Below are 26,212 nucleotides of genomic sequence, written 5' to 3'. Positions count from 1 at the left end.
CAGGCAGTCCTATGCCTGTGTACCTTTGATAGTCTTTCATGGTTCTGTTTGCTTGCATGTAAAATGCTATCTTGTTAAAAGCAAGACTGCAAAAAAGTATCCATTACTCTTATTTAGCAGGCTTCAGCTACAGAAGTACAGATTGGGCCCATGAGACTGACACAAGATCCCATTCAGGTAAGATGCTCTTTCAGCTTCTTGATACAGTCAATTCAATGTTAATGGGTGAAGATATGAAAGTTCAACCCCTGTAGTTAAGTATGATGTTTTAATTTTACTTCTGCAAGGACTATGAGATGAGTAATTGATGTTTTGGTTTATCTGATTGCTTGAGAAGAAGTAAATTGGCAAATGAGGTGCTTAGATTTCCTTTAACACCAAGTAATTCCTTTTCAGTATCCTGTCAATAGGAGTGTGTGTTTATGTGCCTTAGCAGGGGAAACGTACCAGGTGAGTTTTGCTGGGTTTTTCAGATCAGGACACACGACTGTGCTTTTACAGGTCATGCATCCAAGAAATCACACCACTTCCAACAAGGTAGGCTGAACTTCAACCTAAGAAGCAGCAACTCTCACCTGTACTTGCTTTTTTCTGTATGTTTAGTTCCTACGCCAGTAAACAGATACCAAGAGTTATTTTTTTAGCTTATAGTGGGTGTTAGAACTCTCAGAAGATAGGAAATTAAATAATCTTAGTCTTTAACGTTGCTCTAGGTGCAGTGTTCATCTGAATTAACTTTTTTGGGCACTTAACTCTATAAAATACAAGACCTTTAGTCACCAGTCACCTTTTCTGTTTTGTTCTGGTGGTTTTTTCCCCCATATATGGCTCTGAGAGGAAGAATCTATATGTGGAAGAAATGGTGTTCTCAAGGAAAATAAATGATGTGTGTGTGCATCATAAAGCTTTAAATTTTTGTTTCTGTATTACACATTCAGTCTTGTAATGACTTGATCTGATGAAACTATTATTTTATTATCTTCGTATCTTGTCTGGCATGGATGTTATTTTGTCCTTACATTACACAAGTGAGATTCTGTGGTGCTACCACAGAAGACCTTAAGTAAAGCAGAAAGCAGACCTTAAGTAAAACCACTCACTGAAGATTTTTCCATTAAGACATTGCCATACATTTACTTATTTACAGTAAAGGGAAAACATTTTCTGTAAGGCTACCTCCTCTGTTTGTGGAACAAGCCACAATACCTCAGCTAATCTGGCAAGTATTGGACACATCCATGCATTTTGAAAGTGTGTGTTACTGTCTTACTCCATCCAGACAACGGAGTTACACATTCCTCTGTGCACTGCAAACAGTTAATAAATATCACATTTTACATCTCTAATTGTGGGTTCTTAGTCATGTTCACAATTGTCTAACAAATCAGTTTAGTTTGTTAAAACAATTGCTACTGGAGCATTTCTTAGTGATGCCAATTTTATTCTGGTTTGTGCTTTATGCCCTTATGGGACACCCATGCCAGCCTCCAAATGGACTGGTTTTTTTTTGTCCAAGAGGCGACCTTACCCATGACTGTGACCTGCCACAAACCATTTAATAGATTCATCAATGGACTGTCTGACCATCTGTGTTGGAGGACAAACCTGGTTTGGTTTGTACTAGATTGTGACCCATGTGCTGCTGGCCTTAATGGGCAAAGGGAAGATTCCAGAGCAGTTCTGACCCTCCAACGCTCTCCCCACACACAGCTTGCACATCTGCCCCAATTTTGTACCAAGGGTTGCAAGTAGGCATGGTTTGGTTATGAGACCTGAGGAATGGCAATGGTGAAAGTACACACAAATGCACTTTCTCCAGAAGACACAGGAGAAAGGTGTTTTTTATAAACATTTAGTGCACATTTAAAAGCTGTCTTATCCTTTTGCAGAAGTGTTTACCAAGGCTGATAAAGTTTTGGATGTGTCCCTCATTCAAATACTGCATTTTCTGATGTCTCAGGACATTCATTGCCCAGTCCTTCACAGCATTGATGTCAGAATCCATTTATTTTCTGTTGATTGGAATCTTCCTGTGGTGCTGCAAAGTGGGCATATTGCTGTTCCCCATTTCAATTTTCAGTGTACTGAGCTCCTCCCTAACTTAATTCAGAGCCACTGTGAGTTTTCCACCTTAAAACTCTCTTGCTAGGATACAATAACATAAAAATTATCTTTGTTTACTTCTTAAGTCGCTGTTTGTAATTTTCTCAGTTTCCTTGTGGTACCCTAGGGGTCTGTATTTAGCTCGTGTCCATTGTTTGATTTTGAGCTTTTTAAAGCAAATCTCTGTCCATATTCTGTATTTGTGTGATAAATTTGGAACAAGATATGCAGTAGTTGTGCAAAGAAAATACTGAGACAGATGGTAGAAATTCCAATACATCACAAAAAAATGTAAAGGTCTCCACAGGATAAGTCCACAGTGCTCCTAAACGAGGGCAGCACTGAGCAAACTTTTGATTTTACAGTAACACTGACAAGTTATATGCCAAAAAATAGCTACAAGGATTATTTTTTTTTTTTTTGCCAAGAAACACAAATTGAATATAATTTTTTCTTTGACAGTGTTGTCAATGAAATGTTATATTTTTATCTTGACTTTGAGAGTGTATCTTGAAGTATACTTGTAGTTACATTATGTTTTGATGATTGTAAGCTTCATACAAATATTAATGATAAAGCATGGCAGTAATACTTATAAAAAACCTTTTAAAGTTAATATTGTCAGAAGGATTCACACACTGATAATTAGCTAACAGTGGGAGATAGGGTAGTTTAATGAAGCTCCATTATTTTACAGGTAATGATTACTGGTAAATTATTGCATTTTGCAAGCCTCTATTTCCAAACTGGGAATGTTGAGAGAAGGAAGATATAACAAAATGTGCCCCAAAAAATGTGTTTTATGAACCATATTGTGGCAATCAAACTTTGAGCCAAATAAAACTAATAGCAGTTGGAAACAAATATAAGATTGTATCAGAGTAGGGATTTTACCCAAGTATCAACAGAGCAGCTCAAGCATGTCACTTCTTTCCAACACTTTGATGGTTAGGTAGAATGACAACAGTTAGCTTGGATGTTAGGTGTTACTAACCCAAATCTTCTTATTGTTAGGTGCAATTAAAATTACTTGCTGTAATAAATGGAAACTTATTATCTCAATATTTATGGAAAATCCAAGCATAATTTTCTTCCACTGTTTAATGAAACTTTGACTGGCTGTCCCACCAGGTAGCATTAATGGATTTGTCTGTTGTTTAGAATTCAACAGTTGAGACAGCTGAAGATGAGAGAAAAGCTGTGGTCACCTTTTCTAGCTTCTAGACTGGTGGTGTTGAATTTCACACATAACACCACAGCTGCACAGAGCAACACAGATGAATGTCCTTTCTTCTGGGCATTTGGGGCAAAATTTTGTGTATTTTGCTCAGGCAGGTTTTGTCAGTGAAGTCAGGGGGTGATATTTATTTGTGAAATGAGCAGGATTTGGGTTTATACATAGATTATTCTCTGGCTTTTGCCTTTCTGTGCAACTTGAGCAGCTGGGGATAAAATGGTGGCTTTTTGAGGACTTTTCACAGCATGTTTACACTGAAATTAAGTTTTTCTTCATCTTTCGCACAGGGTGGCATGGTTAGTGATCCGTTGCTGTGGTAAATATGTGCAGAATGTGATGGAGATTGTCTGCATTACTTGTATTCTGGGAGTGTAATTTTTACACTGACAATATATGTATTGCAGGGCAAGGATGACTATTCTGTTCTCTCCTTTATTTCACATAAGCAGCAAACAAGTATGGCTGTTTTCAGCCTGTATTCTGTGTCTCAGCTAGCAGACTTCCTACAGCATCAATTTGATTTTTAGAACTGTGCCTCAGCACACATCCTACCTGATCTTGTGTGGCTGTTCAGTTGAAGTTGTCAAACCCGCTTTATATATTTACATAAGGGACAATTTATTGGGTAAGAATTGTGATGTTTGAAATATTTTTCCCCATCCTTGTCCATACCCACTTTTCTGTTGTTGTTTTCAGTTTTAAAAGAATATGGGCTACCTCCATTTTTTTGTACATCAAAGGAGAAATCATGAATAAAACTGTGTTATGTTAGTGGTTTGTCCCTGAAGAGCAGTAATTTAGGCAGTTGCATTTCAGACAATTCTCTGCAATTATAGGTGTGTGTAGCTGGGATTGCCTGATGAGAGTGACAACAGTTTTGAACATCTACCCACCTTCTTTTGGTTTCTGCTAATTTAATTTGAACATGAGTTAGAAGAGACTCTTATCAGTCCTACACAGTTAACTATTGATGATCACTATTTATTAAGAAAGTTGTGCTACTGCATCAGCTGTTTTACAGCCTGTAGTTCAATCTTTCCAGTTTCACAGTGGACTCAACCTTATGTATAGCAGAAGCATTCGTTAAGATGAGCACCATGCAGAAAACTGTGTTGTATCTTTAATATGGTGCTCCTGTTTTGCATGCTTTGCAGGTTTTGCTGATCTTTGCAAAAGAAGACAACCAAAGTGATGGTTTCTGGTGGGCTTGTGACAGAGCTGGATACAGATGCAACATTGCCAGGACTCCAGAGTCAGCACTTGAATGTTTTCTTGATAAGCACCAGGAAATAATTGTCATAGATCACAGGAACTCCAGATATTTTGATGCAGAAGCTGTCTGCAGGTAACCTAAAGGACCTTATGCTTACCTTGAACTTCAGAATATGTTGTACAAAATGAAACCTCCTAATTTTAAAAAGAGAAAATAGAGGGAGTGAAACCCAAACAAAAAATGAACCCCCAAAATTATAGTAAAATGGACATTTGGGGATTGAGGCCAGGAAGTTTGCATACATCTGTAAGGTGACAGTGATACGGAAAATACACTTTTGGTAAAGCTGAATTGTAGAATTTTCTCTTTAGGTCATGGACTTCTAGCAGAGCATAAGCCAAGAGCTGTTCATAGAATCATAGAATGGTTAGGATTGGAAGGGACCTTAAAGAGCATCAGGTTCCAACCCCCCTGCTATGAGCAGGGACACCTCACACTAGGCCAGGCTGCACAAGCCTCATCCAAGCTGGCATTGAACACCTCCAGGGAGGGGACTTCCACAACATCCCTAGGCAACCTATTCCAGCACATCACTACCCTCACGGTGAAGAATTTCTTCCTGATGTTCAACTGTTCCCTGCTATGGAATGATTTCCTGCTGTCTGTGCTCACTTCCTTCCTGGCTTACTGCAGCAGCCAAGTTTGAATTAGCAGGACTTCAAAGGAATGTGTTTGTTTGTCCATTGAGTCAGACACTGCTAGCTCTTCACATAAGTTCACATCACTCCTGATAGGACTGTCTTAGGAGCTCTGAGGTTGCAAGCACTTAGAATGGGGATTCTTTGCTAAAATACACTGCTTCAGCTCAAGCAAACATTTTGTACCACACACCGTACTGTGCTTCTCAATCCATCATGAGCTGAAATTTGCTGTGTTTATGACAGGGAGTATTTTAAAGCTCCAATACTTGTGCTGGTGGACATTCTTCTAAAAGACCAACAAATAAAGACTGTTTATTCAGGACAGGGTGACATGACTGAGAAAAGTTCTCTTTAGCCATTAGAGGGACTGGGACAGGCTGGATGTATGGTCCGAGGCCGACTGTATGAGGTTCGATAAGGCCAAGTCCTCGGTCCTTCACTTGGGTCTCAGCAACCCCAGGAAACGCGACAGGCTTGGGGAAGAGTGGCTGGAAAGCTGCTGAGAGGAAAAGGACCTGGGGGTGTTGGTCAGCAGCTGGCAGAAGGCCAACAGCATTGAGGTGCTGGAGTGAGTCCAGAGAAGGGCAGTGAAGCTGGTGAAGGGTCTAGAGAACATGGCCTATGAGGGGTGGCTGAGGGAACTGGGATTGTTCAGTCTGAAGAAGAGAAGGCTGAAGAGAGACTTCATCGCCCTCTACAACTACCTGAAAGGAGGCTGTAGGGAGGTGGGAGTTGGCCTCTTCTCCCAGGTGAATAACAACAGGACTAGAGGAAATGGCCTGAAGTTGCACCAGGGGAGGTCTAGACAAGATATTAGAAAGAATTTTTTTACCAAAAGAGTGGTTGGACAGTGGAACAGGCTTCCCAGGGTGGTGTTGGAAGCATCATCCCCAGAGATATTAAAAAAAGTGTAGACATTGCACTTTAGGACATGCTCTAGTGGGCACTGTGGGTGGTGTTGTGTTGTTTGTTTGGTGGTTTGGTGTGGGTTTTTTGTTTGGTTGTTTTATTTTGTGTTTTATTTTTCTTCTGGGTGGACAGTTGAGCTTGGCTATCTCGGAGGTTTTTCCAACCACTGTGACAATTCCGTGATTCTTCTGAAAGCTGGTCACATTTTTTTCAGTTTCTCAATAATATGTAAAGTGGTAACATTCTGTTTATCCAGTATTTAATAAATAGTCCATCGTATACATTTGCCATACCAATTTTTTTTACATGCATGCTCCAAAAGCACTTCCCACCCTCTTAAGAAAATGTTACGATACCTAGAAGAACAATGGTAAATAGGAAAGAAAGTGCTGGAGATTCTTTAAGTTAACTAGGGAATATTGAAAATGCATTGTATAGCCTGACCTTTCTCAACCCATGCATTCAGGGCATTCTGCCCCACATGATCTAAGTAAACAGGTAAAACCCTTCCTAAGTTATAAGAGTGTATTTAAAGATCTCCTGTCCCGTGCTTTCTGAGCTCTTGCCTTTTCACTGCATTGAGCAAAATCAGGAATCTAGGAGCAAAATGGATTGTCAAAGTGGGGTTACGTAGGTTTAGGCAGTGTGGTACCCTGTTTTCTACCCTCTTTCAGTCCTGGTTTATACTGTCTGAGAAGATACTCAAAGTAACATTGAGAAGGCATGTGGTGTAACTGAGAAATTTTGTTCCGTCAGGTCTATTCGTGCCACAAAACCATCAGAGCACACTGTGATACTTGCTGTGGTTCCACGCATGTATGTATTACTGTTTCTTGAAAGGGTTTGTTTTTTCAACTTTTTGAGAATATTATGTATAAAAGTTATCTAGTAACAGAAGGCATCTTACTAGCAGGCCTTATAAGAGGAAGTTTGATGTTATTTTGCCTGAAATGGCTATTGATGTTTTATGTGGCCTATTTAAGTATTTTATAACTTTCCATTTATACAGACTACTGCTGTCCCAATCACCTTCTAAGGATCATAATGGAATTACTCATATACTAAGAAAATTTAGAAAACTCTGTGTTGGTTTCAAAAGAAAAAAAATTACAAAGTCTTGTATGAGTTTTTAAAGGGAATAACGAGATCAGAAACCACACTGTGGTTATTACGGAACTGACTAATGGAGTAAAATTCAATCCTGTTGGTACCAAATGCAACTAAATGTTGTCCTGAAATCTTTATTCAGTAATTCATAGCCCATGTGTTCATGCAGAATTCTTTCTGACTTACATGCATTTCTATCAGATGCCTTCAAATAAGATTTTATGTGTGTGTTTTATGCAAGACTGCTCTCACTGCATTCATTATGTTTAGGTAACTATGTCAGACTGATAACCATCTAATTCTTAAATGTTATGTGGCCGTACAACATAGCAGTGCTGTTCAGTGTCTTTATCTATGATCTGGATGAGGGCATCAAGTTCAGTCTCAGTAAGGACAATACCAAGCTGGGTGGAAGTGTTGATCAGCTTGAGGATAGGAAGGCTCTGTAGAGGGACCTGGAGAGGCTGGATCAATTGTATGAGGTTCAACAAGGCCAAGTGTTGGGTCCTGGAATTGGGTCATAACAACCCCCAACAATGCTACAGGCTTGGGGAATAGCAGCTGGAAAGCTTCCCTAGAGGAAAGGACCTGGGGGGTCCCGGACATCTACCTTAACATGAGCCAGCAGTGCGCCCAGGTGGCCAAGAAGGCCAACAGCATCCTGGCCTGCATCAGGAATAGTGTGGCCAACAGGAGTAGGGAAGTGCACTCAGCACTGATGAGGCTGCACCTCGAGCACTGTGTTAAGTTTTGGGCCCCTCACTATGAGATGGACATTGAGGTGCTGGCATGTATCCAAAGAAGGGCAATGAAGCTGGTGAAGGGTCTGGAGAACAAGTCTTATGAGAGGTCACTGAGGAAACTGGAGTTGTTTATTCTGTAGAAAAGGAGGCTGAGAGGAGACCTTATCACAACCTCTAACAAGGTGGGTGTTGGTCTCCCAAGTAACAAACTACAGGGCAAGAGGAAACAGTCTCAGGTTGTGCCAGGGGTGGTTAAATTGGATATTAGGAAAAATTTATTTACCAGAAGTTTCCATGCACTGGAGCAAACTGCTGATGGAAGTGATGGAGTCACCATCCCTGGAGGTATTTTGGAGACGTGTAGATGTGGTGCTTAGAGACATGGTTTAGTGGTAGGCTTGGCAGTATTAAGTTGACGGTTGGACTCGATGATCTTAAAGGTCTTTTCCAACCTAAATGATTTTATTATTTTGTTTTGTAGGTCTGCTGACCATGAGGAGACTTCTGTTCTTCCCCTTCTTAATGCAGGCTTTAATAGGGTAGGTATAAATTGCATATTTAATATAGTAGCCAACCTCAAATTGAAAACTATACATTTATTTCTGTAAAAAAATTATTGGTGAGAAACTAGTGGCTGTTGATTGGGCATTCTTTGCTTTTCAATGATGTATCTGAGAAGCATAGGAAATAAAAAAATGTGTCATCTAGCTAATCCTTCCAGCATAAGCAGGAATACTGAGACTTATTACTTGTGGTCTGGTTGCGTAGTTCGTGGCCTTTTTTATGGTGGCATTAAAAGAGCAATGATAGGGGACTAGTCACCCAGACATCTCTGTGTGTTTCAGACTGCTGGGGTTCCTCATGTAAAGGGACTACAAGCCTAGTCTAGCTCCTCCTGATGTGAAGATTTTTTTTTCATTGTTTTTTTTTTTCATGAGGTCTGTTGTGTTGGCTTGCACCTGTTCTTCTCAGGACAGCATTAGAGACTGTCCTGTACAGGCAGCAGAAGGGAAGATAACTGTTCATACTGCTCCTCAAAACACCTTTATAAGAGTGAGCAGAAGGACAGGAGTTCTCAGTTCTGAAAACCTAGGTTAAATTGCTTACCCTCTTCCATCCTTTGTGTGAGTGGCTTTGGATGGATACTAATGCTATGTTAATGTAATATAAACCAGCTGGAATATTAAGGTTAACCATTTATAAGGAGGGTTATCTATTGAAGTGATAGAAGCACACCAGTGGACACTGTAGGTAGGGGGAATCAACTATATATAGTTAGAACAATTAACTGTAGTAAGGAAAATCAGAGAAGGAAGAGCAGAATCTTATGCTAATATGCTTATATGGAGTCCAGTATCTGCATTAATTGATATTTAGTTTTAATTTCTTTACAAAGCAGAACGTACACCAGAATCAGTATTTGGAGATCATGTCCAAAAAGAGGTAACAGATCTTGCCTTTCCTGCAAGGGTACTGTGGGGGAAAAGCATTAAAGGCAAAAGCATTTCTGAAGCTCATAGATGGTCTGAAAATTGGAAAAGTTGAGGCTAAGTGAAAGGTCCACCCAACAATGCCAGTGCTTCCTTAGTGTAGTTTTCTCCCTCTCTCTCTCTCTCAGAAAAAAAAAAAAAAAAAAAAAAAGGTTTAATGTGTTTCAAAGAAATCTTTATTTCTTCTCACATCTGGTGCTTCTTTTAAAAGCAATGCAGGGCAATATGTTTTGTGGGCTAGATTGTTACTGTAGGTGTAGTACTCAGTAGAGGCGGAGGCCACACTGTGCAGCTCTGAGACACATCTTGGAAGTAAAATCTTTTTGCACCTGAGAGTTGCTCTAACCATTCCCTCTAGCTGCCCCAAATTTTTCAGAGAGCTTGAATAATATAATAATTCCCTATTGCAATTGTTTTTAAGCCTTAAAAACACATCTGCTGTCAAAGATCCTATTTTCACAGTGGGGTGGACACGGGAATTGTTTTGGTTTGGATTGGGATCGGTAAGGATTAAATCCATTAACACAAAACAACCACACACGCACAGAAAGATTTAAAAATACTTCTCTTCAAATATGGAGACAGTGTATGCAGGGAATCTGTTCCTCAGAAGAAAGATGAAATTTGTTTTTTGAAAATCCTATATGTTTAAATTATGTGTTTCTCTTCACTGTTTTTACAGTCTAGTCTTTCTGGTGGCTTTATTTTGCACTGTTGCTATTCATTGTGTCAGTGTTTGACCTATTTTTGCTTATCATCTTCCTTCTCTTTTCTTGAAAAAAAACACTGAATGCAATAACTCTGGTGGTTGCTGTCTTCTAAATGCATCTCCAACTTTATTAGTAAAGAGTCTGAGCTCCTAGCCAATTAATCTGTCATCTTTTTGTAGCAACAAAACCAGACTTTTTATACCAGATTTGGATCTAGAAATTCTGAAGAACACTTTGTGGAGGGATACTCTTGCAAATAACTTTTTGTGGGGTTTTTTTCATGCAATGAATGACTGACTATCCTGCTATAAAATGTTCTGTTACCTTCATGTAGATGTATACTTATGTTAAAGTAATATCTTTCTATGTTTGTGTGTACCTGTAATACATATTGTAAGTAGTCCTAAAGAAATCACTCCTCGTTTTTTCTAATTGCATCTGTGATGATGGATCAGTATCCAGATCACAGATCACTGTGATCACAAAAAGCTCTTATAAATAGAGAGATATTTTATGAATCTTTTCTGCTAATGTCATACTTTCCTTTGGTATTTTTCTTTATGCTAAGTTATTTCTGTTTTTTCTTCCTCCTCTCAAGTAAGCCTATTTTATTACATTTTCTGATTTTTTCCTTGTAACATTAACAGCTTTTGTGTCTGTTTGTTAATGGTTTGTTAAAGCAGTACATTTATTATGCTGATTTTTTAATTTTCCTCTCAGCCACATAAATCTAATAGTACTGACCTACTTAAGAGGAGCTAATTTATATAAGTGATTTGGCTTTCTGACTAATTTTAAACTATTATTTAAATTAACAAGCAGAGGACTTTAATGTATGCAGTTATTCACTTACAATCTTGTCTCGTATTTTCTACTTTATTTCTTTTTCTAAACAAATGTTGGTTCTCATTGACCAGTTACTATTAAAACTTTCTGGTTTGCAACAAAATACCTAATATTAATATTTTATATTAAACCTAATTATGCATTCCTCCTAGCAGATACCTTCTGTGCCTTGGGTCAGCTTCTGTACTTCATTATAATTCTGTGCAATTATAATGAAGTAAAATGCAATTTAAGAGTATGTGTTAGTTATATCAAAATGTATTGTATAAATACTAAACTTTTAAAAAAATAAAGTATTGTTGTCTGCCTTTTAATATCTGAGAGTTAATAGATCTTAATCTTGTGCCTCATTCAGATGCACAGATTAGAAGCAGAAACGTTTCCTGCTTTTTCCAAGTCCCAACTGATTTCTCAGCTTTGAGTGAGCCAGTTAATGAATGGCAATAGTACTATAAAGTTAAATAAAAATCCTCTGTGCATCTGCAGAAGACGGTACAACAGTTAAGAGCAGCACATCAACAAGCTGCAATTCTTGGTTCTTAGCCAAAGAATTGTGCTGCCACAGTGGTTGATTTCCGTCAGTAAACAGCAGGGGCTAAATTCTGTCAATAAACAGCACTACTTTGAAATTCCATTTGTAAAGAGCTCTAGTGTGTTCTAGTGAGCTTAATTTGTAAAACTGGTTGCCATAATTTTAAAATGTTTTGGTTTTTATTTTTATATTGCTTTCAGTTAGCACAAGCAAATTTAGATATTTAAAAGAGCACCCTAAACCTACACTGCTATAGAAGGCAAGTTTGTTTGCAGACAGTTTGCTATGCAAAAACATGACATCAGTTGCACCTTTGCTTCTTCCACCTTGATATCATGCTTTTTGGTTTCCTATGCATTCACTTAAGTGTGTGAAGTGAGTTACAGAAATATTTTAAGATCTTAACATTGAGGAGTGAAGCAGACCTATGTCAGTGGGTATTTTTAAATTTACTTTTTTACAATTTACTGGCTAGTTGGTCTTAAGCCACTGGTCCCCAAAACACAATTCTCATACAGGACATAATTGGAGATTTCTTAGAAGCCATTCCTTGTTTCTCAAAGGCTTGAGTGCTTCCTCTTGGCTCTGCGTGCAGCTGTGTTGTGAGAGCTAGTGACAACACACAGTATTTTATGTGAAAGCTAGAGTCAGTGCATGTATTTCTAAAGGAGTAATTTAGCTCTTAATACCAGAAGTTCTCTATCAAGTGGTAAACTTTGACTAGTTTAAAGTCAGAGAAGTCAGAGAACCAGCTTTTTCTGTATGAGCATAAAGTTTCTGATTTATCAGGATCAAGCACGAAAACTTCCAGTCTACGTCCTTTACCTAACAAAGAGAGGACATTCTCTCCAGCCTGGCATATATAAAAGTTTGTTAACTGTTGTCATCACGCTCCTGACTTTACTGCACTTCTGAATTCACAGTGACAACTCAGTGAGATCCCTTGTGGAGCAAAGATGCTTCACCTTTGGTTCTTCAGCTGCAGTATTTGCTTGAAAATAAATGAAATTTGTTAATTGTTTTTTAATATTTTTTTAATTATTTTTTTTTAGCATGAATGTTTTATGTCTCTATGGTATTTCATTTCCATTCTGAATTAAAGATGGATGTTAAAAAATGCAAGAAAGGGAAAAAAATTATTTTCTGTGAGACTGTGTTCAGAGGTTTTTTTAGATTATTTGTTTCTAACTGGGTTGCTACAACCAAATGGGAAAATTCATGTGAGGTTTTAGCATATTTTTATACTTGCTTTTTATTTAGATAGCCAAGTTGTCTTAATAATTAGGAAGTTTTTCCTGGGCAAAAGATGACTACTGAACAGGAAAGATACAACTGAAGTGTTTTATTTCTACAGAGTCACTGAATGGTTGAGGTTGGAAGGGACCTCTAGAGGTCATCTTGCCCAACCAAAGGTTTTCCAGGACCATGCCCACTGAACTTTTTAATATCTCCAAGGATGGAGGCTCTGCAACCTCCCTGGACAACCCATGCCAGTGCTTAGTCACCCTTACAGTAAAAAAAATAAAAATAAAAATGTTTCCTGATGTGCAGAGGGAAACTCCTGTGTTCCTGTTTGGGCCCGTTATCTCTGGACCTGTCACTGGACACTCCTGGAAAGTGGCTAGCTCTGTCTTCTTACACTTTCTCTTCAGATATTTATATACTTTGGTGAGATCCCCCCTTGAGCCTTCCTTCTCTTCTCCAGACTGAATGGCCCCAGCTCTCTCAGCCACGCCTCATGCAAGAGGTGCTTAATCACTTTTGTGGCCCTTTGCTGGACTCATCCCATCTCTGTTTATATGGTTAGAGTTTTAGATGCAGGAACAGAAATAACAGTTCAAAACCATTCCAACCTATTTCATGCACTCTTGATTTGTCTTCCAGCAATTCATGGAGAATAGCAGCATAACTGCTTGTTACAATGAGCTGGTTCAAATAGAACATGGGGAAGTGCGATCTCAGTTCAAATTACGGTATGTAGAAGTGTGAGAATCTGCAAACATCAACTGCTTGGTCTACATAATTGTATCAGGTTACTTTCTGCTTCTTCCCAGCTACCCATATATGTGCTTTGCATCTGTATGTTGACTAATACACTATACCCTTATATCCTTCTTCTGCTGTTTTGCAAAGGACAAATTTAAGTGCCTTAGAAACTGGCACCCTGAGAAAGCTTGGTCTGTGTGTGTTTTATTCACTGGTGGTTTAAATCATAGCTTTCCTTAAAGTAAAATGGAGTACATGTCCTTTATTCTGATGCTTGCTTGTGTCCCATATGTCTTGAGCTGCCCATACTGAATTTGGCAATGTTCTAGCAGCCACTACTACCAGCAGTACAGTCAAGGAAAGATACTTTAGCAGACACATTGCAGAAGAACTTCCACTCTTTTAATTAAAAGGGTAGCATTTTTAAAATGCTGTCTTGTGTGTAAGGTTTATGTGCTGTAAATAAAAACATGGTCATTCTTGATCTCATGTGTGAGATTTCGTATTTGACACCTTGAGCAATCTTGATCCAGCTCTTCATACCCTGAGTTCTTTTCTTGCTTGGGCATGAATTGACAGACCAGGAGCACAGTTTTTTATGTTGGCAATAAATTAAATTACATTCATTCCCTTATAACTTTTAATTTAATGTGGCTAATTTCATATCTAATACAGGTGTTTATACATGCCTGTAAAAATGTTTGCCATTCAACTATATGGACAAAAAGACCCTTGAGTGTCACACAAAGAAGGTGTAGTTCCCTGGGTTCCATAAATTAATTCCAGTTCCATCTATAGAAAATACTGTCACTTCTCTACAGGTTTCAAAGTCTCTGTTTAAGAAGTAGATTTTTAAAAGATTTTCTTTGCAAACTGATCCCAAAGTGACTAAAGGTTCAGGTGCTTACTTCTCTGTGCATGCAGAATGCAAGTAAAATTTTAAGGGGAAAAAAAAAATAGAATTTGGGCTCACTCAGTTGTTTAATGGGTGTTTTCTAAAACTTGACAGGAAAATAAAGCAGCTATGAATATTTTACAAGTTCATTAGGTGTTATAGTGGTCCTGACTGGATTTCTTTTTCAGTTATAAATGCAACATGAAATAAGTGACTTCTGAATTAAGTCAGCATAGATCAGGAACATCAGTTTTTATATAGAAAGATTAAGATGTCATTCATACACCCAGTGCTTGTATTATATGTTTCATTTCAAGAATAAGATGCAAATACAATCTGAGCATCTCCACATGAGTAGTATCAATTATGAATGCAGATTATTAAAACTCCAACACAAGGAGCATGATTCATGTTGGCTACCATATTTTTCTGCAAGCTTATTTATAGCCATCACCAAAAAAATCTAAAAGTTCATTAAAACTGGAAGGAAACAATTTCATCTACTGACAGTTCTTTAATTCATATAGTTTATGGAAACAGCAGTATACCACCCACTTGTAAATCTGTTTGCTTTCGCTCTCTTGAATGTAGTGACGTGAACTGTGAGCCTACTTCCTTCTAATTTATGTAAATAATGGTATCATGTAAAATGTATTCTGTGTTGTCATGTCTTTTGTATATTGATAATATACATTATATAGATTTGTGTGTGTGTGTGTGTATTCTCATCACCTCTGAATGTGATTGTTTTGGGAATCTCTAGCAGCATTGCAAAATGCTATGGAAAAAAAAGGTGGTATTTTTGGGTTTGCTACTGCCACTGACAGATGAAGTCCCAGAATAGTGAAGTAGTTTAAAAAGTGTAATAGATGCAGGCCTAGGACAGTTCAATAGTTAAATACTCTTAACCATATAACAAGCACAGTAACACTTGGAAGCAACACTTGTGATAACATCTGGGGCCTGAGGTAGCCTTTTAAAAGATAAGCTTTCTGAAAAGGTATGTTTGTAACTTGGAGAAGCTGGTGTCTTGCAACAGAGGGTTTCCCCCTACCTATGCCTGATTAGGCAGGTGCTCTAAATGGATTTGCCATCACAAACTAAGCAGAACCAGTGTTTGGTAATGTCATTTATTTATAATTTGTTTTCATCCGTATATTTTCATTCACGGGGGGGAAGGTGGTTCTATGTATGTATATCCCACTGGGTCTCTGCTCTGTTTGCTGTCTTGGTAGGTCTTCTGTACAGCTTTGGAAGAGAATATTTTCAGGAAGTTAGTAAATGGAATTAAAGACAGGGAATTTAAGGTGTTCAGATAAAATAAAACATGGTGAAAAAGTAGAATTAGCCCAAGAAAGCAAAATGCAAGGCCATGTCAGTGGTCAGAAGTGTCTTCCCATTCTGAGCAGAGACTCCGCCTCTCCATGTAGATTCTTCTGGTTTGAAGCTTAGTTGGGTATCTGTGGGAGTTGTGTATTAATCAAAGAGGAAATGGGCCACTTAAACTTGTTATTTTGCTGGCTTGGTTGCCAGAGCAAATGAAAATACTGAGGTTTGAATAGTGCCGATGTAGCCGTGTGTTTTCTTGCAGAAATGTTAAGTAATGACATTTGTTTGCAGCTGATGTACCAGACAGGCATCTGTCATTGAGATAAATTAGTTGTTTCACACAGGACAATATCACACTTGGAAGTTGGCTTGGACTGCTAGAAAATCACTTGCAAAATTACATTGGGAGCTCCTTTTACTGTGCAAGCTGAAATACTGCTGTCATCTTCTGGTTACAACACTTTTTCCTGCAGATCTTCATTCATGGAGCTGCATGTCTGAGTCTCTGTGTGTATTTCTTTGTGTATCCTATTTGGTATTGCATTAGTTCTGTGATGAGCAGAACCAGCAGTGTCCTGTGTTTCTTATGTCTTAGTCATCGGTATTAATTCAAACCCCACTGTGCAGTCTGGGAGCAAGGTGTCCCTTCTAGGTAAAAACTGTATACAAGAATGCTTAAGCATGGTGCATTTATGCTCCCTGCAGTGAGGAGAGGTACAGAGAAGACAATTAGTTTGTGTTGGCTCCAAATCAAAGAAGTACTGACATCTATCAAAGCAAGTGTGCCTGAGTTGTTTCTTATACTCTGCTCTCCCTCTGTATGTTTTTTTTCTAGTATTAGGAGCCTATGTTAATCCCCTCATGCTTAAATTAGAATTTCAGTAATATAAATTTTGTAGCAAGAAGGCAAGGCTTTTGTTTTTCTGCATTAGTGTTCTGGTTTGGTTTGGTGGGGTTTTGGTAGTAGGGGAAGGGTCCCAGGGGTGACTCCAGTAAGAAGCTGAGAAGCTCCCCCTGCTCCAAAACCAGCCAAGGAGCCATTAGAGGGACAATAGATGCACCTCTGCCATTAACATAGGAAAGAACTGAGATAACACCTGAGCAGAGAAGAACTTGGAGGAAAAGAGCGGTGCTGGGGAAGGAGAGCGGTGCTGGTGGCTGGTGAGGAAGAAGGGGAAGAAGGTGCCTGAGCAGAAGTTTCCCTGCAGCCCATGGCGAGATGGCAGCTGTCCCCTTGCACTCGTGGAGGAATGTGGTGGAACATTCCCTGAAGGCACCAGGAGGGGTGAACTTGGCCACTGGACTTGGATTTTGTGGGCAGTGGATTTGCTGCCTGTGGACTCTGATTGCGCAGCTGTGGAAGACCCCGGCGCCAGGGGAGGCGCCTTTTCCCAAAGCAGCTGTGACTCTGTGGGAAGCCCAGGCTGGAGCAGCTCTGGACCAAGTGGGGAGGACTCATGAAGGAGAGGTTCATGGAGGACTCTCTCCCATGGGAGGGATCCCATGGGGAAGCAGGGCAGGACTGTGAGGAATCCTTCTTCCTGAGGAGGAAGGAGCAGCAGGAACCACCAGCCTGTGAACTGACTCTAAACCCCATCCCCTGTTCCCCTGTGCCGCTGGGGGGAAGGAGGGAGAGAAACCAGGAACAAAGGGATTTGGGCCCAGGAAGAAGGGAGGGGTGGGGTAACATATGCCAGCCCTGCTCTGTGTGTTGTCTGTGTCCCGTGTGCATCTGATTAGTGTGAAATGAAATTATTATTTTTCCCCAAGTTGAGTCTGTTTTGCCCAGGACCTTAATCGGTGAAGAACCCTCCTTGTCCTTTGTCTCAACCCATGAGCCTTGTCCTCCTCATCCCAGAGTGTGTGTGTGTTGGAGGGGGGAAGTTGAGTGAGAGGCCATGGGGCTGTTCCTTTGTTGTCGTGTTGTGCCCAAACCACAACACCCTGGGGGGGGGGGGGGGGAAAAAAAAGGAAAACAAAGGTTATTTTGACCCTTAATAAAAGGATGTATGGAAATTAAGTCACTGAGTTATTATTTGAAAGCAGGAAAATGTATGTTTTCCTGAGTAGGACTTTCAGATGGCTTGAATTGTTTCCTTTAATTGTGTTGTATTACAAGTTCTTTGATAGTTCCAATCTACTTGCTGTATTCAAAACTTTGTATATATCTGCTGTGATGTTTTTTATGTTCCCTATCTTTAATGACCACAAAACTTTCTATTCTGATGTAATAGCCATTTATAATTTTTACTGCTAGTTATTAGTTCCTGCTGTCTAAAGCATGTATGGAGGAAGAAATACACCATTAAGATGCTGCAGTGCCCATGAGCAATTTTACAATGCCATCTGCAGTAAAAACACGTCTGAAGCTGAATTTCCTGAAAAAAAATCATAATGGAGGTAGTGACATGGTTAGTCAAAACAAGATGCTAATTTGTGATTCATCTGCCAATAAGTAAAATATAACAATGTATTTACAGTGAGCAAAATGTTATAACAATAAAACTAATGTGAATAATTTACTAATTTCAGGGCTTGTAATGCAGTGTTTATGGCATTAGACCGTTGTCAGGAAGCTATAGAAATAACCAGTGAAGATCATGTGATTCAGGTAGGGGCAAAAAAGTTCACTGTTTTCTAGAACTTGGAGAGAAGAACCCCTGAGAGTTCTCAGCTCAGTAATTTCTGTTCTGTTTCAGTATGTCAGCTTTGTTGCCCACTAGAAGGCCATGTGCCATTAACTGCCTTATTTCTGGATGCTGCACATTGACATTTGCCTCATTTTTAAGACTCTTCCTTCAGTAACTTTATTTAAATTACATTTTTCAGTTGAGTAACCAGCATGAATCTGTAGCAGAAGTAGACAAACTATACAGTAGAGTTTTGTTCTCTTTCTTTGCCTTCTGATAACTGCTTACATATCACCTTCTGTGTTCTGCTCCTTACTTGAAAAAAATGTTTCACCATTACATATATGGAAAAGACTGAATTGTAGGGATGTGTGGCTATGTCTTTAGAGATGTAACTTGTAACGCTTTGGTAGTTACATGTGAGTAATTATCCTTTGAGTATGTTCTTTTTCATGTTATCCTAAAGTGGTCTTTGTTTTGGCAGTATGTTAATCCAGCCTTTGAACGGATGATGGGTTATCCCAAGGGAGAGCTTATTGGCAAGGAACTTACTGAACTACCAAAAAGTGATAAAAATGGTGCAGATCTTTTAGACACTATCAACACATTTATTAAAAAAGGAAAGGTAAGCAAATAAAATAAGCTAATGCAAAATTTCTTCATATTTCTGTTCTGCTTTATTTTTAATGAGCTCAAGATGTGGTTTTCATGAGTGCACATACAATACCAGAATTCTGCCCCTGAGATGTCCTAGGAGCACAACAGCCCCTGCCTCAGACAAGTGACTACACCTTTCTTTAGCTTTGATTTTAGGATCTGACTGAACTCCTGTTGACTTAAGATCAAACTATGAATGTTTTCTGCATTTCTGTTTCACTTAGAGCCCATGGAGCTTTTGTTAGCTGGAACATAGCAATGTGTCCCTCAGTCAGTCTCTCAGGTGGCTGCATCATCCAAACAAAAGGTTTAACTGTTCTATTTTAACCGCAGAGCCTTCACCGACAGCATGCTTTAAGCACCATGTGACATAACCAGTTGTGATCAAAATGTGCCATCACCCAGTGGAGTTTGCTTTTCTAACTATAGTTAGGATATCTGCAGTGCATTGTGAATTCCTGTCACAGGGGTGACATGCCACAACAGCACAACATGTTCCTGGCTTCCCCTAATACATGCAGAAGTCTCTTGTCACATCTCCCATGGGTTGCAGAAATACCTCTCACCCTTCCCCGTCTCACCTTGAACTTTATTCCAGCAATGATCTGAGCTCTGGAGAGTTGTTTGCAGGTGCACTTTGGTTCATTAGCAGTACTTGCAGGCCACTCTTGCTTTGCTCCTCCTCATTTATATAGGCTGCCCAGATGCTGGTACTGCCTCCTCAAAGGCCCCATGTGTCTTCTGCATCTGTCCATCTTTGTGATGGTGAAGGTATCTTCCACCCATTTTCCAGATCCATTCTACTCTTCTGCCAAGTAGTTCCATCCTTGAAATCCCTCTTACTTGAAGTGGTAAGGAGAGAGAAGCCTTCTGCTTTATCTTCCTTTCTTCTTTCCCCAATCCATGCTGGCAGATATCTTTCCTCTCTGCATCAGCGGATTGCTTAAGAATGCTGAATTTATGGCTCTTGGTTAGCCTGCAGTCCTCTTGATGCTGTCCTGCAGCAGTGGGGATGAAGGGAAAATTAGTGGCCAGTCAGAGGAATGTGCATTTGCATGGGACAACAGAGTAAAAGATGCCATGAAGAAATTGTTTCCTCATTTTGCTGATCTGGAGTGTCTTGGATATCCATGGTCATGGGAAAACAGTAATGGAGCAAGAATGGGCTGTTGATTACGTGTGGTTAGTTGAAGGACATCCTTAGGTATAGGGCTTCTGAAATTCTGAACACTGAAATTCAGTGTACTATGGCTTGATGACTGGCAGCTTCAAAGCTGAATGGTACAGAGTTTAATTCTGATGCTCCCGAGGGAAGTTTCTCCAGGTGTGTTGCAGCCACCACTGCTCACGATAACGAACAAGAATGTTTGTAACCCCTCAAAGTAGATGATTCCTGAACGTCTTTGTAAAAATTGTGTATCTCTCACAAAATAAACATATTTAAACTGTCCTTATGTTAGCAAATGTCTGCTAAAGGTGATACTCTGTACTAATTAATTTTACACTTTTTAAAAATACTATAAAATAATATACAACTACTTACTGGGTAAGGACTTTGTCATAATAAATTAATATCTGATTGCAAGCTGTGTATTCTTAGATGCTGCCTCTGTTGTGTGTGTTTGCATAGGAATGGCAAGGAGTTTACTATGCAAGAAGAAAATCAGGAGACAGTATCCAGCAGCATGTGAAGATAACACCTGTGATCGGTCAAGGAGGGTAACTAAATTGTCCAGAACATAATTGCTTTCTATTTTTTAGGGCTTCTTCTCTGTTTTTTCCATCTGCAAGTGAACCTCTAAGCATGTAGTGGCAGGGTGATGAGGTAACAGCTGGCTTCAAGCAACGTAGAAAGAATAAGCAAAATTGAGAGGGTCATGTTTGTTGCTGATGTTTGTCCATTTTGGTGTCATCATATGCTGGCTAAAATAACTGTATAGTCACAACAATTAATGGTGTTACTGCTATAGATACCTGCAAGCTCACATGTAGGTTCATGTTACCATGCATTTTGTTATGAAGTCGTTCTACAGTGTCCAAACTATTACCTGGTCAGCAGGAAGGATAAGTAGCTGGGCAATTCCCTTTGCTTGTGTGCACGCTTGTATGTCTTCCTTCATGCTTTTGCAGTGTGGAATGGGCACATTGCCAAATTCTGCTCCCAGATGTGCAGGGGAATTCCAGCAAGAGTAAAAGGATCAGGTATCCTGGGACAAAAACATAGCTGTAATGCTGAAGGAGAGCTTGCCATGTCTTGTGAAGACCTCTGCTTCAGAAAATGGTGGATCACTTCACTTCTCTCTTTACCCTTTGATATGGTAACAAGTGATTGTTTCTGTTGCTAGGAAAGTAAGACACTTTGTGTCTCTCAAAAGGCTGCATTGTACCCATGAAAACAACAAACAGGTATCGTATGTCTTTCATGTCACAATTTTCATTGCTTTTAGTAAATTGGTTTTTTTTGTTTAGAAATTGATACTTTTCCAAGTGGATGTGATCTACATTGTCAATGACATTCTGATTAATGGCTGGAGCAAGCAAGAAAACATCAGCATTTGCATGGGCTGTTCTCCTTTTGTAGGACTGCTCAGTAGAGAAAGAAAGACTTTAATTCTCTGGAACCTGGATGTGACAGTGGAGCCAGTGGTTCTGTGGAGCACCAAAGACCATAGTCCAAAGGGAGTTCAGGGACTTTTTTCTAAAGCTGCTCTTGCCACCCTTGTGTCTAATATTGTCCTGGGCTCAGTTTTGCCAATGTGTGGGTCATGAATAAAGTGAAGCCTTCATGTGGGATCTGAAACATTGCATGCTCATCATAACATGTGTTGAGGAAGGGTGTAATTCAAGCCATAACCCAAGTAAACTATTAGTAGCAGCTGACCCTGTTCTCTGCAACCCAAGCACATATCGATCCAAGCAGGTCCTGGATACAGAGCTGTTTGCTGTCATCTGCCCCTGGTTTCCTCCCTCTGTAAACTTCTGAAGCATATGATTATATCACATGTTTTGCCTCAAAAATATTCTAGTAGACAGCCTGTAGAGTTAAGAAGTCTGGACTTTTGTGAGCAAAGAAGTGAAATCTACCTTTAGCCTGTGGGGTATAGGGGTGAGATAGAAAGCAGGGAGTATTTGAAGTAACTGGCAACATTTTAGACAGAGGACCTGCTTGGGAAACATGATGTGTTTCCAGATGCTTTATGAGAGGCGTTATGTATCTAGGCTTATTTAGAATTTCAGTATGCTTTTGTCCATGATATGGGTAAAGATCTATGTGCATAAAAGGTACATAGAAAGTCGTTACTATTATAGTTGTCCCATCTTCAGCATAACAATAATACTGAGTATTAATACCTTCTTCTACTATTGGAAGTTCATAGGTGATATTCTGTAAAATCTGACCATTGAAACTAGTCCCCTTGCCCAAGTTTTTTTTGTGGGAGTGGGTAATAACAAGTCAAGGGAGAAATCTGCACAACTTTTGAAAGAACTTTGAAGGTCTATCACTGAAAAACAAAGCTCAGGATGTTTTAAAGTAATCTCATCTTTAAACTAAGACATGTATTTTGGCATTAGCAGTGAAGTACCTTTTAGAGCAGCAGGATGTTTTAAAGTGGTCAGGCTAGGGTACAAGAGAGTTTTGTAACAGCAGCAGTGCTAATGTCACATGTATTTCTTTTTAATTCATTATTTAAACATCATTGTTGTTTCATTTATAGCTGCTTTGCAGTAGATTTGAAAGTGTGATACTATTCAATGTTTTTTCTTTAATATGTATATGTCTAAAAGACTGATACAGGGAAGTACGTATGTGATACTCTTAGTGCAAGATAGTCAGTACAAAACAATTACCAACATGCAGCCATCTGTAAAAAGCAGCAGTTGGAATATAGATAAAAGTCCTTCTCTTTCGTTTTTCATTGCCCAGTTCATTGGGCTGCCTAAGCCAGAGAGCTTAAGAAAAAAGTTTTAGTTAGGGACTAGTGAACAAGGCCACACTCATTTTCTCTGTACCACTGGCACTGTTGGAAAGTACTGGAAATTCATGGTTTTTAGTGTTGGTTCATGAGCAGTTATTGATAAATAAAGCACTAATGCAATGAGCTATAGGTGTGGGGAGCTTTACACAGTTGTTGAGGCCAGGGAATGTGGCCTTTGAAGGGATCTCCACAGATGTAGTTCTACTGCAAAGGTTAAAGACCACAGCCTAACAGAAAGCATGATCTGTGGAGATTCAAGGTCCATTGGGGAAAAAAACAGGGTGCATCCAACAGAACTAGGTAATTACTCTCTTTCACTTCTGTGGTAGAAATATCTTCCGACTGTAGTAGAGCAGCAGCTCCTCTTGCATTGCATGAAAAATTAAAGCACTGTCTTGGGGAAGTGCTTTGGGGAACTTGGGTGGTTTTTTTTAATTTTTTCATTGGTTTGAGGTTGGGTTTGTTTGTTGGTTTGTTTGTTTGTTTGTTTAGATGGGCAGTGATGGTGACATACAGGCATATCTATAGGATAGTCATGATTTCTTGCAGTTATATTTGCTGCAATACCAATGTGGTGGTATCAGACCTAATCAACATTTGGACACTGCAGTTTTTGTAAAATCCATGCCAGAATACTGGCAGCAGTAGGATTTTTCTCCACCCTAAAAAAAAATAAAATAAAAATTAAATTTTTTTCAAGCCACAGATATTTTTTTATGGAAGGAAAAAAGGACATCAGACAAACTACATAGTTCAGAGCAGTAAAAGCTGTCATGATTCAATTATTTATGCAAATGCCTGATGTTTCACAGCATCAACATAATTATAAATGGCTTGATCTCAGCATTGAGAAACTATGCAGACTTAGAAACATCTTTACATTACCTACCATTGTTTCACCTTGAAAGTGTAGCTGTGTTCTTTGTCATTACTGACAGCCTTCTTAAGGAATATTCACAGTATAGTTAGAGGTCACTGTGCAGAAACCTTCATGGATTTCTATGCCAGATTTGTCACATACAAAAACTAAGCATGTTACATTTATGCATGGAAAAAAAAATTAAAAATACTCCTGAGAGTGTATTCAGTATTCTTACAGTGAAGATTTGTGAATGTTGCTTCTGTGTGGCTATTCCCATGTGTTGAAGCCTAGGGAGTGATTCATGGTTCCTTTCTCAATTTGAGGCCTGGCAGGATAGAGTTCAGCATGCGCACATTTGTAAATTTACAACAAAGGTGGTGTTTCTCCTCTTAAGGACATATTAGCCCAAGATTAACTGTTTAACTGCCCTTATCGCTTCCTTTACGTGGCTCTTTCAGGTCATGCCTGCAGAAAGGGTAAGAGAACAATTCAGGTTTGTCCCAGGAGAAGTATTCAGGGACAAGCTCTTTTCACTTGTGCCCTGTGACAGAACGAGGGGCAAAGGATTCAAACTCGAGCACAGAAGCTCCACCTCACCATGAGGAAGAACTTCTTTACTGTGAAGATTACAGAGCACTGGAACAGGCTCCCCAGAGAGGTTGTGGAGTCTCCTTCTCTGGAGACTTTCCAGACCTGCCTGGATGCCTGAGTTATCTGCCCTAGATTTTTTTTTGGTCCTGCTCTGACAGGGGGGGTTGGACTTGATGATCTTCAGAGATCCCTTCCAACCCCTAATATTCTGTGATTCTGTGATTCAGAACTGAAATGTGGTTTATTATTATTATTGTTATTGTTATTGTTATTATTTTATTATTATTGTTTTATTATTATTATTAAAGCACTTAGACGACTGTGCCAGTGTTTTCTGCCAGTTGTGCAGTAGACATACCAACCATGGGCTCTGAGAGATGCCCCAGTTAGGGGCCAGAATGAGCAGTTCAGATGCCTTGTCCCACTGTGCCATATATGATGTTTCCTCAATCTTACTCTTTTTGGATGAGGTGATTTCTCTGAGAGTTCCTTCATGATTACAGGAGAGTCATTTAAGTTTTTAAAATCAGTTTTCTGGAGGAAGAGTCATTCCTCACACTTCTTCAAACAAGATTTATATGGAGCATGAGTAGAGAATTTCCTCATCATTTTTTTTTTCCTTCTTATTAATTACAGAAAGCCACTTCTGAAATTTGGGTTTTTTTCCTTTCCATTAAACAGGAACTTAGTACATAAAAGCACTGTGGTAGCTGTGATTTCCTGTATTGTATATCTGTTTACTTTCATATTACTTCCTTATGTATAATGTATAATTACACCTAAAGAACAGTCTTTGCCAAACAGGTTGGTTTTTTTTTAATAACTGAACAGTAAGTGTTGGATAAGTACAGTGTTGTATGTAGCCCTTTAAAAAATATTTTAATACCTTTTTTCTTTACATATATATTTTACCCTCGCTGCATCTTCACCTCTACAAGAGTCACCATGATGAGAAGTACACAGGAGACAATTCTCAGCCAGGTTAGAATATTATCATTTACTTTTATATACTGCTGTGCTTAAGGTCTTGGCCAGGTGCTTCACTGGTGTGAAATGTCTCTTCTCGCTGTCGAGTCAGAGGTCAGAGCAGGTGGCCATCAGTTGGGCCTGTAAATCAGTCTGTGCAGAGCTCTTGCCTTGTGTTCAGAGTTAAGATGTGTTGCTCTTCATTGCACTGAAACACCATGTCCAAACCTGAAGTTGACATACCTTGGCACTCCTTTCTGTTTGAAATTAGTGTGGAACTCTGCTGATTTGTCCCAGCAGACCTGCCCTAGTGTTTCCAAGCTCAGGATCTGCCAGTAGGCTGTTGGTTTGGCCCCAGCACAGGGCTAAGATAGTCATCTGTAGTGTCCAGGCTATAGGTAGCCATGTCCAGACAGCCCTGAGATGCTGCTGCACAACCTCTGCCCTGTGTCTCAGGCAGGTTTGCTTACCTACAGATGACACATTCAAATTCTCAGTAACTTCTGCAGATACCTTTTGACTAAAGGTGTGGAGTAAAAAGGGATAATATCTTCTTCAGATGCTGTGTAACATCTGGGATAGTGGTTTTCCCTGAAGAAAGAGGCACTAAAGGCCAATTTTAAGCTTGTGCTTCTGGTGATCTGCGTCAGATGCAGCACTGCTCTGTCTTACTCTGAGCGAGAAGGTTCTCATGTCCTGTCGCCTTCTGGCACCCGAGGCCTTTCCCA

The 26,212-nt window shown here is 39.4% G+C and overlaps 1 protein-coding gene across 1 annotated transcript in view; it reads left to right on the top strand.

The window, feature by feature from the left end:
• The first annotated feature begins 150 nt into the window (after positions 1-150).
• Positions 151-26,212, top strand: part of PDE8B (phosphodiesterase 8B) — a 40,679-nt gene continuing 14,617 nt past the window's right edge. Inside the window, exons 1-10 of the mRNA XM_051642889.1 lie at positions 151-177; positions 4,495-4,685; positions 6,920-6,979; positions 8,495-8,552; positions 13,476-13,564; positions 18,334-18,412; positions 18,916-19,056; positions 20,719-20,807; positions 21,434-21,494; positions 25,457-25,499. Of these exons, the coding sequence (XP_051498849.1) occupies positions 151-177; positions 4,495-4,685; positions 6,920-6,979; positions 8,495-8,552; positions 13,476-13,564; positions 18,334-18,412; positions 18,916-19,056; positions 20,719-20,807; positions 21,434-21,494; positions 25,457-25,499 (838 nt within the window). The remainder of the gene's footprint in view (positions 178-4,494; positions 4,686-6,919; positions 6,980-8,494; positions 8,553-13,475; positions 13,565-18,333; positions 18,413-18,915; positions 19,057-20,718; positions 20,808-21,433; positions 21,495-25,456; positions 25,500-26,212) is intronic.

This window comes from Apus apus, chromosome Z, assembly GCF_020740795.1.
Source record: "Apus apus isolate bApuApu2 chromosome Z, bApuApu2.pri.cur, whole genome shotgun sequence".
NCBI classification, from domain to species: Eukaryota; Metazoa; Chordata; class Aves; order Apodiformes; family Apodidae; genus Apus; species Apus apus.
The sequence above is the reverse complement of the archived record's forward strand: the minus strand, read 5'-3'. Positions and strand labels throughout refer to the sequence as shown.